Source organism: Rhinoderma darwinii, chromosome 4 (assembly GCF_050947455.1).
Source record: "Rhinoderma darwinii isolate aRhiDar2 chromosome 4, aRhiDar2.hap1, whole genome shotgun sequence".
Taxonomy (NCBI): domain Eukaryota; kingdom Metazoa; phylum Chordata; class Amphibia; order Anura; family Rhinodermatidae; genus Rhinoderma; species Rhinoderma darwinii.
In genome coordinates, this window is record NC_134690.1 from 181,155,983 (window position 1) to 181,172,001 (window position 16,019).

The 16,019-nt window shown below is 40.5% G+C and overlaps 1 protein-coding gene across 1 annotated transcript in view; it reads right to left on the bottom strand.

Moving 5' to 3' along the window:
- Window positions 1–8,164: 8,164 nt before the first annotated feature.
- The window catches only part of ELOVL5 (ELOVL fatty acid elongase 5), an 81,140-nt gene continuing 73,285 nt past the window's right edge, over window positions 8,165–16,019 (bottom strand). The window contains exon 8 of the mRNA XM_075861955.1: window positions 8,165–9,537. Within this exon, the coding sequence (XP_075718070.1) occupies window positions 9,409–9,537 (129 nt within the window). The 3' untranslated portion in view covers window positions 8,165–9,408. The remainder of the gene's footprint in view (window positions 9,538–16,019) is intronic.

Sequence of the window (16,019 nt, forward strand, 5' to 3'; positions counted from 1 at the left end):
TACTTCCGTGGGACAAGCGTTATTCGCGCAATAACAGTAAAAGAATGAATGTAAACAGAAAAGCACCATGTGTTTTTCTGTTTACTAACATCTGAACGGAGTGTCATAAAGATGGCGGCTGCTCGAAAAGCACGCAGCCGCGCATCCATATGAACAGGGCACACGGAACTGTCAAGTGCCTTTGGCGCACGCAAAACACCGTGTTTTTTGCGTGCGCAAAACGCACACGCTCGTCTGAATCCGGCCTTAGTCTTCATGAATAAAAGGGCTAGATAAAAAAAAATCCAGGAGAACCCTTTTATGAAAAGGCTGAAATATAGGACCTCAATGCTGAGTAGTAAAGAAAGGGTTGGCTTTAAAAACTGTCCAAACCACTATCTGGACAAGAACCATAATTTAGAATATAGCTTTAAATCTGAATAGAGAAAAATACATTATAAAACTTAAAGGGAATGTGTTGCCAGAAAAACATGTTTTTTTTTTAAAATTTAAACATTTAGTGTGTGGGTGATTAAACATTGTTCAAATTTTTTTTTTTTTTTTGGCCCGAGCCAGGAAATATTATAAATTATTTCTAATTTATAATACTACCCATTTTTGGCCACTAGATGGGGCTGTTCCCAATTTGCAGCATTGCAACATTGGGTTAAAAGCCCTCGCTCTAGTGAGCTCTCAGCATCCACCCCTCCTTTATCCTGGCTAGTGCCGGGATAAACGAGGGGTTTGAAAGGTTTAACCTCCTACACTGTGTGTCGCCATTTTTTGAGGTAACCCACAGTGTAGTAGGTTTACATACAGTAGTAAACACACACAAACACTAACATACATTGAAATCTCTTACCTGCTTCTGCCGCCGCGGCTCCCTCCGGCCCGTCCGCTCCGTTTGCTGCCGCTGTTCCATGTGCACAAGTCCGGAAGCCGCGACCGGAAGTAGTAATATTACTGTCCGGCCGCGACTTCCGGTCCACAGGAAAATGGCGCCGGACGGCGCCAATTTCGAATAGGACTGTGTGGGAGCGGCGCATGCGCAGTTCCCACACAGACGCCGTACACGGCAGTCAATGGGACGGGAGCCGTTCGCAGTCCCTATGGGACTGTGGCTGCCGTATTCCATGTCTGTGTGTGTCGTTAATCGACACACACAGAAATGGAACAAAAAATGGCAGCCCCCATAGGGAAGAAAAAGTGTAAAAATAAGAAACAGTAAAACACAAACACACAAATGAATATAAACGTTTTTATTACAGCACTAACATCTTTAACATATAAAAAAATTATTTGCGATGACACTGTTCCTTTAAGACCAGCAAAAGGTAAGTAAACAGAAACATTTTCTTCACTTAAAGGGGTCTGCACAAACAAGCACCTGGACCCACAACAATTTGCAGTACGAAACATGTGGATTGGGTTTTTAAAAACCCCTCCCCACATGATGCGGAAAAACATCTGCATATCATTCAAGGCTTGCTGCAGATTTAAAAATCTGTATGTCAATTCTTGTGCGGATTTATTCGTAGACTTTCACTGTAGATTTAATCCTTTGTTGAGAAAAGGGTGAAATCCGCATATAAAAATTTATGTTGAATTCGCTAGTAGTTAAATGTGAAAACATATATTTCCATAAAAGACTGAAATTTACTGTGAAAATCCTTTTAAGGGTATGTGCACCTTTGAAACCATTTCTTTCCTGTAACAAATCTAAAATAAAAAAATGAAGCAACTTTACAAATAGTCTTGATTAAAAATATCCTGTTTGGTGTATCCAGCTGCTGTTTCTCCACGGTTCCAGACGAAGCGCTAGTATCGGCTCTGCTCCGGGACTTTGTGGAATTCCCTGACATCGCTGCCCATATGTGGACAGTGTGTCAGGGTCTTCCCCAGAGTGGAGTCCCGGTCAGAGCGCTAGTATCGGCTCTGTTCCGGGACTCTGTGGAATTCCCTGACATCGCTGTCCATGTTTAGACAGTGTGTCAGGGTCTTCCCCAGAGCGGAGTCCCGTTCAGAGCGCTACTATCGGCTCTGCTCCGGGACTCTGTGGAATTCTCTGACATCGCTGTCCATATATGGACAGTGTGTCAGGATCTTCCCCAGAGCAGGAGTCCCAGTGATGTCAGGAGCACAGCTGGAGTCCCAGGAAGAGCCTACTAGCGCTCTGCCCGGGACTCCAGCTCTGGGGTTGCCCCTGACATCTCTGTCCATATATGGACAGTGATGTCAGGAGCAGAGCTGGAATCCCTGGCAGAGTGCTAGAAGCGGCTCTGCTCCGGGACTCCAGCTCTAGGCAAGCCCCTGACATCAATGTGGTAGCATCTGCGGAGGGCACTGTGGCAGCATCTGCGGAGGGCACTGTGGCAGCATCTGCGGAGGGCATTGTGGCAGCATCTGCGGAGGGCATTGTGGCAGCATCTGCGGAGGGCACTGTGGCAGCATCTACAGAGGGCACTGTGGCAGCATCTACAGAGGGCACTGTGGCAGCATCTACAGAGGGCACTGTGGCAGCATCTACAAAGGGCACTGTGGCATTATCTACAAGTGGGTGTGTGGCAGTATCTGCAGAGGACAGTGTGGCATTATCTATGGGTGTGTTGCATTATCTACAGAGGGGACTGTGGCATTATCTACAGAGGGCACTGTGGCAGCACTAGTGTGTAAGAAGCCTTATATAGTTAGGAGTTTCAAATCATAGTTAATATATACATTTGGACCCATCACCATTGTGTGGTAAATTTGACACTAATTGTGCATACATCATTTAGTGACCTACCTAAAAACTTACACATTTGTGAGTGATGATTAATTTTGGAGTATTATTATATACATGTGTATAGCCTAAATCCTACTCTTCTTTTTTGTACTATAATATTTGGGGTATATATATTTTTTTGTATTTGTGTCAGTATATACTGCTCCCAGGCAGTATATGTATTCATACATATCAAACCTGCTGTGTCCCTTGGGGGGAAGGGAATGTTTGGTTGGATGTAAATAATTGGGTCTGTTGAAATTTGCTTATACACTGTATGAGAACGTACAATGACCTGTAATAATGTGGAGTTTTTTTGAATAAAATTGAACTGATTAAAAAAAAAAAAAAAAACCTGCTGTGTCCCTCATTGTCCTACTACTCTGTTGATTTTAATTGTCTGTGTACAGCTGCTCTTGTTTTTAATGGATTATTAATAAATATATTTATATTCTCATTTTGTTATCCTTTGATTTTTAGAACTATGGTTATAGTGATTGGTTGTATATTGAAGTAGTACCTAGTATCTATATTACATGTTACTACCGGGTATGTACCTTGTTATTTATAGGTTGTCAATATCTAAAGGGGGGCCCTATTTACAGGGGGCACTGTGTGTGTGTGTGTGTGTGTGACATTGTATGGTGCGATTATATTCATGGGCGCAGTGTATGGTGCCATTATATTTAGGGGTGTAGTGTGTGGCACCATGAGAATTTCATCTTCATTTATAGGTGCGGAAATGTTTGAAAAGTGAGAAGCTGAAGACATCTGAGCGACAAACTGCAGAAATGGGCCGTGGCCGGGAGAAGTCACCATAGAGGTCTGGACCAGATGGAGAAGAAAAGACAAAAAGAACGGCTAGAATCTGAGAAGTCGTCACCTGTGAGTCACTCAATGGAAATGTTTATGCTTCCTCTAATAAGTACTGTAGTCACTGTTGGATCTGCAGCGAGATGATGGGTGGTATGGTTTTTCTTTTGAAACAGCAACTCACAGCATATCCTTACCATTGGTCGGGCCATGCTGGGAGCTGTAGTTTTACGCCGTACAAACCTATAGGGCAGGGGTTAAACTGAATTTGCAAATGATCTCTGTACTGAGCTGTATTTATGCTGATACTATATAATATATATATATACACTACCGTTCAAAAGTTTGGGCTCACCCAGACAATTTTGTGTTTTCCATGAAAACTCACACTTATATTTATCAAATGAGTTGCAAAATGCCCAGAAAATATAGTCAACACATTCACAAGGTTAGAAATAATGATTTTTATTTGAAATAATAATTTTCTCCTTCAATCTTTGCTTTCGTCAAAGAATGCTCCATTTGCAGCAATTACAGCATTGCAGACCTTTGGCATTCTAGCTGTTAATTTGCTGAGGTAATCGAGAGAAATTTCACCCCATGCTTCCAGAAGCCCCTCCCACAAGTTGGATTGGCTTGATGGGCACTTCTTGCGTACCATACGGTCAAGCTGCTCCCACAACAGCTCTATGGGGTTGAGATCTGGTGACTGCGCTGGCCACTCCATTACAGATAGAATACCAGCTGCCTGCTTCTTCCCTAAATAGTTCTTGCATAATTTGAAGGTGTGCTTTGGGTCATTGTCCTGTTGTAGGATGAAATTGGCTCTAATCAAGCGCTGTCCACAGGGTATGGCATGGCGTTGCAAAATGGAGTGATAGCCTTCCTTATTCAAAATCCCTTTTACCTTGTACAAATCTCCCACTTTACCAGCACCAAAGCAACCCCAGACCATCACATTACCTCCACCATGTTTGACAGATGGCGTCAGGCACTCTTCCAGCATCTTTTCAGTTGTTCTGCGTCTCACAAATGTTCTTCTGTGTGATCCACACACCTCGAACTTCGATTCGTCTGTCCATAACACTTTTTTCCAATCTTCCTCTATCCAATGTCTGTGTGCTTTTGCCCATATTAATCTTTTCCTTTTATTAGCCAGTCTCAGATATGGCTTTTTCTTTGCCACTCTGCCGTGAAGGCCAGCATCCCGGAGTCGCCTCTTCACTGTAGACGTTGACACTGGCGTTTTGCGGATACTATTTAATGAAGCTGCCAGTTGAGGACCTGTGAGGCGTCTATTTCTCAAACTAGAGACTCTAATGTACTTGCCTTGTTGCTCAGTTGTGCAGCGGGGCCTCCCACTTCTCTTTCTATTCTGGTTAGAGCCTGTTTGTGCTGCCCTCTGAAGGGAGTAGTACACACCGTTGTAGGAAATCTTCAGTTTCTTGGCAATTTCTCGCATGGAATAGCCTTCATTTCTAAGAACAAGAATAGACTGTCGAGTTTCACATGAAAGCTCTCTTTTTCTAGCCATTTGGAGAGTTTAATCGAACCCACAAATGTAATGCTCCAGATTCTCAACTAGCTCAAAGGAAGGTAAGTTTTATAGCTCCTCTAAACAGCAAAACGGTTTATAGCGGTGCTAACATAATTGCACAAGGGTTTTCTAATCATCCATTAGCCTTCTAACACAGTTCACAAACACAATGTACCATTAGAACACTGGAGTGATGGTTGCTGGAAATGGGCCTCTATACACCTATGTAGATATTGCATTAAAAACCAGACGTTTGCAGCTAGAAAAGTCATTTAGCACATTAACAATGTATAGAGTGTATTTCTGATTAATTTAATGTTATCTTCATTGAAAAAAACTGTGCTTTTCTTTCAAAAATAAGGAAATTTCTAAGTGACCCTAAACTTTTGAACGGTAGTGTATATATACTGTGCTCTGCTCTGGTGCTGTATATATATATACTGAGCTTTGTTCTGGTGCTGTACATATGTACAGAGCTTGGTTCTGGTGCTGTACATATGTACCGAGCTTGGTTCTGGGGATGTACATATGTACTGAGGTTGGTTCTGGGGATGTATATATGTACTGAGCTTGGTTCTGGGGATGTACGTACGTACTAAGCTTGGTTCTGGTACTGTATATATGTATGAGCTTGGTTCTGAAGTTGTAATTATATAGGATATATTTATAATAACAAAATTGCAGGGCAGATGGAATTGTTTTCAATTCATTGTATATTTAATGGGAACCTGTCTGGTAGTTTTAACCCCTTGAACTGCCACCATGCGGTAATACATGACCTGACAATATTTCCAAACATTCTCCTGTATGTTTTTTTCAGATGCAGCAAAATATATCAAATCAACTTTTAAAACGGCACACACTGTATGCTAATTACTCATTAAAGGTTCATGGGGCGGTCCAGCTATCCTGAAGTCACATAGTCTTGCCTCCAAACCCACCTTTCCCTGCTTGATTGACATCCCCCTGGCTGTTCTACATCACTACCAGTCTCCTTCAACTTTCTCGGATGCGCCATTGCATGGGCACGCACTGTGCAGCAGTGTTTTTTTGCCCGACTTCATTGCTGCACCACGTGTGCCAGGGAAATATAAGGCAACAACGCATCCGATTGAGTTTGAGGAGGATGCTAGTGATGTAGAACAGCCTGGGGGGCATCATTTACATTTTTGCCTCAGGCAGCAGAAAAGCTAGAATCAGCCCTGATTGCAACAATTAGAGAAATCTGTTGCGTAATATATTTTCCCATAGGCATATATTGTAGTTTTACACTGTATATTCTAACGCTGTCAGAAATTGAGGCATGCATGCCACATGTGAGTGCAGCCATAGGAACAGATTTTTGAGTCGCAGAAATGTCTGCCGTGAGTGAATATACAGAGATCGAGGGGAGAAGTAGGCACAGGCTCGCCACTAGAGTTTTCAGAGAAGTGGGAACATGCTTCACAGGGAACATGGTGCAATTTGTACCTTTCCAGGTACATACCTGTAGATACATATCTAAAATTATTTTATCCATCACAAAGGTACAAATATGACTTAATACACCAAAAAATCCAGAAATTGTGTTTTTTAAAGTGGATGATGTGTTACTGCAGGTAAAAAAAATGGTGTTTTAAAGTTTTGACTTCTATATAACCCACTGACTGGGTTGTACATTTAGCAGCTCGCATACAGAACACCAAATAAGATTTTAAATAAATTCACATGAAATCACAACTTTTATATTTTTAATATATTAACAGACACATGACGTGTATTACTGTATAAATGGCTTTAAATGGCTTTGCCAGTGCTGGACGTTCGGCAGCTAAGGAAACAAAACTAAAAACACATATGTTCATACAATTTCCTTGGCATCATTATGACTAACTTGCTCATTGCAGGGACAACGACATTTAATGTACTGTTGTCCCACATTGCATTGAGTTAAAAAAAAAAAGTAAAAATAAAACAAAGTCAAAACATACTACTATTTTAAAAATTATAAATGGGAATTTCAACAGAGGAGGGTAACAGGGTGGTGGTGGTGGTGGGGGTTTACAAATGCACCTGTTGCCCAAACACAGAAGGCAGTTGTTATGCTTGCTGTAACCATACACACAAAAAGGCAGCCTAGGAATGTTTGACATCGTGAAGTATGAAGTAATGGCTTTTTCTAAGTCCTCTAACTCCCAACGGTTTTCATAGGTATACTGCTATCTACTAGGGCCTGTTCACATCAGCGTTCGCTTTCCGTTCCGGGGGTTCCAGCAGAGGTTTCTGTCGGGTGAACCCCGCAACAGAAAGTGAAAACACAGCTTCTGTTTCAGTCACCATTGACTGAAACAGAAGCTCTGGTTTCACTTTCCCTTGCGGGGTTCACCCGACGGAAACCTCCGATGGAACCCCGGAACGGAAAGCGAACGCTGATGTGAACAGGCACCTATTTAATTCATCCCATAGCATTGCCTCCATTATATCAAAGTGACAGTTGTACGATATGCAAAATAGACATAACAGTTATACACACTTATCAAGTACTAATGTTCATCTATAAAAGTATGCAGTGCCCTAAGTAGCCTCAGGGAGGCAGCAGTGCTATGAAGTACATGTTTATCACTGGGGTCAGGCAGCAGTTTCCTGCAGGGCATTTAGTACAAAGTCCATCCGCTCACATGTCAAACTTGAAAAAGCAAAATTTTATGTTGCAGATGGACTTGTATTTGTTACTAAGTGTCTATGCCACGGTGACAATATACATTTGAGCACCTAAATATATACCTGTATTGTTCACAGACCATAAGCTTTCCTTGAGTGCAAATCTTTTGCATTATACAAACAAGCAGCTTAACCACAAATGGAACAAAACGCAAAACTGCGATACAATAAAAACAGAATCTTTCAGGGCAGCAGTCACATCCGCAATTCAAATTAAATAGTAGAAAAAACCCCTAAATATTTAACTTGCAGTAAAGGTGAATTTATCTCACGCCTAAACCTGCCTCCATCTCCTACACACACATATTGGCTACAGATTAATAAACCAATTATCCATCAAGAAAAAGACTAAAACGAATGACACGCTGATCTTTGAGTGATGTCACCAGCTTCTATTGTGTGCTTGTAGGAGACGAGGAAACTTTATTACTAGAATAATACAAAGAAATTCTAAAAATATATCAATCTACTATAAAGCCAAGTTGCCAAATGGTTTTTTTTTGCTTTTAAACCTTTTTTCTAAACGGTAGGAAATGATGGGCCCTGTTATCTAAATGCTGTTTTATTAAGGCATGTTTATTCAAACACACAGGTAACCTGCATTGAAATGAATGATAACTTCTGGTACCTATAAATTACTATTCAGCACCTAGAATTTGAAACTAGTAAGGCAACAGCAGTGTAATATACTACAATAATACTTTTTTTTTGTATCCACAACTTACAGCGAGGGCACGCGCGCGCACAGTAACAATCACTGGTCCAAGTCGATATCAGAGTGGTCTGCCGGGGGAGTCTCAGTAGCAGCCGTCACTGCTCAGGGCTCTCTATGTATATAGCTATGTGACAAAAAAAATGTAATTCTTAACATGTGATACTCTGCTCATCTTCCTCCTTATCACTGCCTGAGCCCATGTGTCCTTTCTTATGTGCCAGCTGTGACTATCCCACAGTATTTTATCCAGGAGATACCTTACATAGCCAGGTATGGAGTTGTTACCTCGTCTTATCTCATCAATAATACGTCTACAAAACTGTTATACGGGTTATAGGGTGTTGGCTTTCTAAAAACATGAAAATATGGATGGATTATACAAATGTATCTAAAAATATATGTGTTTAGACCTTACCACAGGTTCTTTTATTAATGGCAATGCCTCCTTACACACATTTCCATTTGGATAATGTGCTATAGGCAATAGGCAATAGTGCTATATGTTCTAGAGCAGATGTGACCTTCCTGTAGATCTACAGATGCTGTTTTCTTACAAGTCCCAGCAAGAATCATATTAAATGTGGAACTCAATACAGAGGTCGGAAGAGAACACAGAAGCTTGTAAGTCTCACACAAGCCTCTATCATGGCATACTGAGACTTGCAGTTCATCATCTGTAGCTGTAGAGGGCAGAACTAAACAATACCTGCCGGCTAATTTTGTGAGCAATTCTAAATGTGTTTTCAGCATTTTAATGATAGGTAGAGTTTGTTAAGATCTACATTAATCACATTATATAACTAGGAATAATTTACAGTAGCTGTAAGGGTGTCAGTGCACTGTGTTTTTAATCTGATGGTATATCATCTGGCGTAGTGAACTGCTGGTTGGTTTTTCCGCTCAATCCCTTCTTTGTTTACGCTGCTTGACATTGTCCTCCTGGGAAGAAAAGCCGTTTGTGTGTCCGTTCCCTGCAGTCACTGAGCCGTTCTGGTAATCTTTCCTTCGGGAAGAGGCCTTCTTGTATGTCTGTAATGAAATGGCAAAATGTCAGGTCACTTCTCTGTGCCGCTTCTTTTGCTAGAAGAAAAAGTCATATATACAGAACATATAACCCCGCTTAGATTATTCATAATAATGCCAAAACCTAATGCTGTAATATTGTAGAGACTTAACCCCTTAATGACCAGCCTATTTTAGGCCTTAATGACCAAGCTATTTTTTATGTTTTTCCATGGTCTCATTCAAAGACCTATAACTTTTTTATTTTTGCGTCGACATAGCTGTATAAGGTCTTTTTTAATAGCACGATTTTGGGGGACATATAATTTATTGATTAACTTTTATTAACTTTTTTTGGGGAGAATAGAAAAAACCCAGCAATTTCGCGCAATTTTTTGTGTCCTAAATTTACGCGGTTTACCATGTGGTATAAATAACCCAATAATTTTATTCAGCAGGTCGTTACAATTGCAACGATACCTAATTTATATAGTTTTATGTTTTTTTTTTCTCAAAATTATTTGTTTTTGTGTTTCCATATTTGAAAAGCCATGGCTTTTTGACTTTTCCGCCAAAGTCCTAGCAGGCATTAACTAAAGGCAGACCTGGGGGCCTTTATTAGGCCTCCGGCTGCCATAGAAGACAACGACCCTTTAATCTTATCGCACGGTGCCGGTGGAGTGAGAGAGGGAGCTCCCTCCCTCTCTCCATAACCCCTCAGATGTGGCACTCACTAATGAGCGCCACATCTGAGGGGTTAAACAGACGAGATCGATACTGATATCGATCTCACTCATTCAAGCAGGTCTGCTCCCTGCTCTCAGCTACCTCTACATGGGGATATTAATCTGAGACAAACGGGTATATTATTTCAGTGGAACTATACAATAAACATTTCTGGATTTATTATACAATGTTATTTGAACTGCACAGAGACAATGGCCTAGGAAAGGATTTGATTTCTAAATAGCAATAACAATAATCATAAAAGTGCAACAAGCCCACTAGTGACCCATCCTGTCTCCAACAGACCATTAAATATTTTTATTTTATTTAATCTCTTAAAAGGATATATTGGTGAATGGGTCAGAAATAAAGTAAATATAGAATATGATAATGTGCCTGGTGTTTTTTTGGTATACCATTTTCTCATGTATTACTCTCAAAGAACTTTCATTTTTGGTGATCCCACATTTATTGACTTCATTTGTGAAGCTTTACTGTATGTGTTAGGTCATAATTCTTTTCAATTCGATGACATTTGGTATCGTCAAAAATCAGGAACGGCGATGGGTACACCAGTGGCCCCAACCTTTGCCAATTTATTTTTGGCAGATTTTGAGGAAAAAATGATTTAGAATCTTTCCAATCCTTATGCTATATATCTACAGTTATATCTGCGCTATATAGATGATATCTTTATAGTGTGGTCTGGAACTCAGGAACAATTTTTAGAATTTGTTCAATATCTAAATAAAAATAGCATGAATATGAGCTTCACACATAAGTTTGGTGATCAGGAAATCGAATTCTTGGATGTATACAGTGAAGGAAATAAGTATTTGATCCCTTGCTGATTTTGTAAGTTTGCCCACTGTCAAAGTCATGAACAGTCTAGAATTTTTAGGCTAGGTTAATTTTACCAGTGAGAGATAGATTATATAAAAATAAAAAAAATAAAATCACATAGTCAAAATGATATATATTTATTTGCATTGTGCACAGAGAAATAAGTATTTGATCCCCTACCAACCATTAAGAGTTCAGCCTCCTCCAGACCAGTTACACGCTCCAAATCAACTTGGTGCCTGCATTAAAGACAGCTGTCTTAAATGGTCACCTGTATAAAAGACTCCTGTCCACAGAGTCAATTAATCAGTCTGACTCTAACCTCTACAACATGGGCAAGACCAATGAGCTTTCTAAGGATGTCAGGGACAAGATCATAGACCTGCACAAGGCTGGAATGGGCTACAAAACCATAAGTAAGACGCTGGGTGAGAAGGAGACAACTGTTGGTGCAATAGTAAGAAAATGGAAGACATACAAAATGACTGTCAATCGACATCGATCTGGGGCTCCATGCAAAATCTCACCTCGTGGGGTATCCTTGATCCTGAGGAAGGTGAGAGCTCAGCCGAAAACTACATGGGGGGAACTTGTTAATGATCTCAAGGCAGCTGGGACCACAGTCACCAAGAAAACCATTGGTAACACATTACGCCGTAATGGATTAAAATCCTGCAGTGCCCGCAAGGTCCCCCTGCTCAAGAAGGCACATGTACAGGCCCGTCTGAAGTTTGCAAATTAACATCTGGATGATTCTGAGAGTGATTGGGAGAAGGTGCTGTGGTCAGATGAGACTAAAATTGAGCTCTTTGGCATTAACTCAACTCGCCGTGTTTGGAGGAAGAGAAATACTGCCTATGACCCAAAGAACACCGTCCCCACTGTCAAGCATGGAGGTGGAAACATTATGTTTTGGGGGTGTTTCTCTGCTAAGGGCACAGGACTACTTCACCGCATCAATGGGAGAATGGATGGAGCCATGTACCGTCAAATCCTGAGTGACAACCTCCTTCCCTCCACCAGGACATTAAAAATGGCTCGTGGTTGGGTCTTCCAGCACGACAATGACCCGAAACATACAGCCAAGGCAACAAAGGAGTGACTCAAAAAGAAGCACATTAAGGTCATGGAGTGGCTTAGCCAGTCTCCAGACCTTAATCCCATAGAAAACTTATGGAGGGAGCTGAAGATCCGAGTTGCCAAGCGACAGCCTCGAAATCTTAATGATTTACAGATGATCTGCAAAGAGGAGTGGGCCAAAATTCCATCTAACATGTGTGCAAACCTCATCATCAACTACAAAAAAACGTCTGACTGCTGTGCTTGCCAACAAGGGTTTTGCCACCAAGTATTAAGTCTTGTTTGCCAAAGGGATCAAATACTTATTTCTCTGTGCACAATGCAAATAAATATATATAATTTTGACAATGTGATTTTCTGTTTTTTGTTTTTTTATATATAATCTATCTCTCACTGGTAAAATTAACCTAGCCTAAAAATTCTAGACTGTTCATGTCTTTGACAGTGGGCAAACTTACAAAATCAGCAAGGGATCAAATATTTATTTCCTTCACTGTATGTGACGATAGAGGAGGGTGAAATACAGACAAAAGGATATAGAAAACCCACAGCTACTAATACACTTTTACGATATGATAGTTACCATCCAAAACATGTAACTTAATCTTTACCATATGCTCAATTTTTACGTTTAAGAAGAATTAATAGCAGTGATGTGATATTCCTTGAGCAGGCAGATGAAATGAGAAAAAGGCTAGAAATTCGTGGCTACCCTTCTAGATTAGTAGAGGAAGCTTTAAATAAAGCTAATAACAACAACACAACAAAAAGAGAAAGAAAAAATGTAATGCAAAAGAGGATAAAAGGTTTTTCATTATTACTTATATTCGCTTCTTTTGGACACAGCCAGGTCTTTGATGCTGGGAGAGCATGGTGTGTTGTTGTTTGGCATAGCAAGCAGGGTAGCCCGCTCTATGAATTATCAAGGCGTCACAAATAGGCTTCTACCTGGCTAGTCACGTTGCGCCTCATGACTTACACACTATCCCTCCATGTTTCACACACTTGCATCCCATTATTCATTTATTTTTTAGGCACTTTACTCATTACTGCCCCCTATATTTCACTTACATTATTACACTTGCACATACACTATTCATTTATTATTTCTTACTACACATCCCATGCACCACATACCACTCCCCTCAAGACTAGTGGGAGTGGTTATTATTATTTAAAGCACCTGCTCACTCGTCTTCATCAGCGTTTCTGACCTGGCTGTGTCCATTTGTAAGTATGGCCTTTTTCGGTGTTTTAGGATAAAAGGTTTGTTTTATCCTTTGGTCATAGTCCAATGAGCGATGTTATCCGTACGAGCATTAGAAAAAATTGGCATCTTGTGGAAAATGATCCTCTATTAATGGAGGTCGCAGTTAGGAAACCAATAATATCTTTCCGTAGATGCAAAAACTTGAAGGATATATTAGTTAGAGGTTGTTTTTCCCAAAAAGAGAAGGGAAATGAGAATTGGTTATCAGCCATAGGACCGAAAGGTAATCATAAATGTGGACAGTGCAACTATTGCAACTCCATCATTCACACTAGGAACCATAATTAAGGGGGGTGTGCATTTGAAAATAATGAGATGATAACATGATGAACCCTATATGTTGTATATGCTATTGTCTGTAACTGTGGCAGATTTTATGTAGGTAAAACTATTCGACCCATGTATATTAGATTTCTTGAACATATTAGATCACTAGTCACAAGTGAGGGTTGTCCTAGATTGATACAGCACATGCAGGAAGAACATAAAGGCAATGCGAGATGTATGCGTTTTGTGGGCATAGTTCACATTAAACCGTTAGTGTCTGGAGGAGACAGGCATCGAGTTCTATTGCAAAAAGAGGCAGAAATCATCTCACAGACAGGGGCACTAGGACCTCTCGGCCTTAATGACCGGAACGACCTGAGTGCCTTTATAACATAAAAGAACCTTGTTGTTTTTAAACGTAGTGAATAAATAGTAACATATTGTTACTCCATCTTGATACAAATATGATATACTATTTCACCGTATCATATATTGTGTATTTTCCTGTCTTTTACTATTTTGTTGCATAACATTTTGTACTGACATGCGGATAAAAAGGCAGGTAGAGGAAGTGACGCCAAGGCCTTGAGGAAGCGTGTACGCACGTGAAACGGCCGTAGGCTAATTCCACATCCTGACCGAGATCCAGAAATAAAGAAGTTTGTTGAATATCTGGTGAGTGCCTCGATAATTTCTACTTGTTTTATTCAAGCTACATTGTGCTGTACTGATCGATGAGCACCTCCGGGCAACTAGGCTGCTATAATCAGCAAAGATAAGAAAACCATTTGATATACTCCGTTTACACAAGTGTTTCTGGTTCAGCAGTGCCAGCCGTTTTTTCCTTCTTCCCATTCAAGAATATGATAATGTGCCTGGTGTTTTTTTGGTATACCATTTTCTCATGTATTACTCTCAAAGAACTTTCATGTATTATTGGAGACACAAAGGAGAGTGATAGTCTGGACTCACTACTCAAACGTGTACAACACAACACATAGGACGAGGTTTATCTAAAAACAAGAACACCTCTAGTGTCCCGACATGTTTCGCAGCATCATCAGGAGAATCGGACACAGGTGTGAACGTCTCCAATAACACATGAAAGTTCACTGAGAAATAGAACAAAAAACACACGGCACATTCTTACGTTTTATATTCACTTTATTTCTGATCCATTCACCAATCCATCTTTTAAGAGATTCAATAAAACATTTTTTATTGGGACTGTTGCCGATTTTAGGATTGTTATCGCTATTATACAATGTGATCATTGGTTGATCACTTTATTATGGCAGCAAATAATTCTGTGCCATTTTGTAACACGTCTATGTAATACTGCTTAAAATGCATGAAGGTTTCTAAAAGGAGTATACAGGACATTGGCTATTCTTCACTGTAATGAAAACCAACTTCTTTACATGTGGAAATTTACTATCTTTTTTTGGACCTTTCTCTCTTTTGTTTCCAAATGTTCTTCTATTTTGACATTGTACCACCATTAATGTACCACCCTTTCAGTTGGTGGACGATTGTATGTTCGCAACGGTTTGTAAAAATAATACAATAGTTATTAAACTCAATTGTATGAAACAAAAGTGTAAATATTTCAATAGTATTTTTTATTGTCCTGCATTGTAGATTTTGGTGAGATACTTAGTAAGTTATCAGTACACATAAAAAATATTTAGTTTTGGGTCTTCAGCTTGTCTATTTTAGGAAGAGAACAAATGTCACATTGGTCAGGAATTCTAAACTCTACTCTTAGGCCCCATGAACACGAACGTATTTTTTTCCTCCTGTAAATACGGGTCCTTTTTAACACGTATTTGACCCGTATTCCAACAGTATTTACAGACCCGTGCCCGTAAATACGGGTCCGTTGTCACCAGTATTCCACCCGCATTTACAGACCTGTTTTCTCTGCACTAATCGGCAGCCCCTTCTCTCTATCAGTGCTGGAAAGAGAGAAGGAGCAGCCCTTTCGGGCAGAGTTTCCGCAGCGATTGAAAGTAAAAGAAGTTCATACGTACCCCGGCCATTATCCTGGTGACGCGTCCCTCTTTTGACATCCAGTCCGACCTCCCTGGATGACGCGGCAGTCCATGTGACTGCTGCAGCCTGTGATTGGCTGCAGCGGTCACATGGGATGAAACGTCATCCCGGGAGGCCGAACTGGAGGAAGAAGCAGGGAGTTCTGGGTAAGTTAACGTTTAATACTATTAACTCCAGCGGTAGTCACTGTCCCGGGTGCTGAAAGAGTTACTGCCGATCAGTTAACTCTTTCAGCACCCTGGACAGTGACTATCCCCCGTCGCCTAGC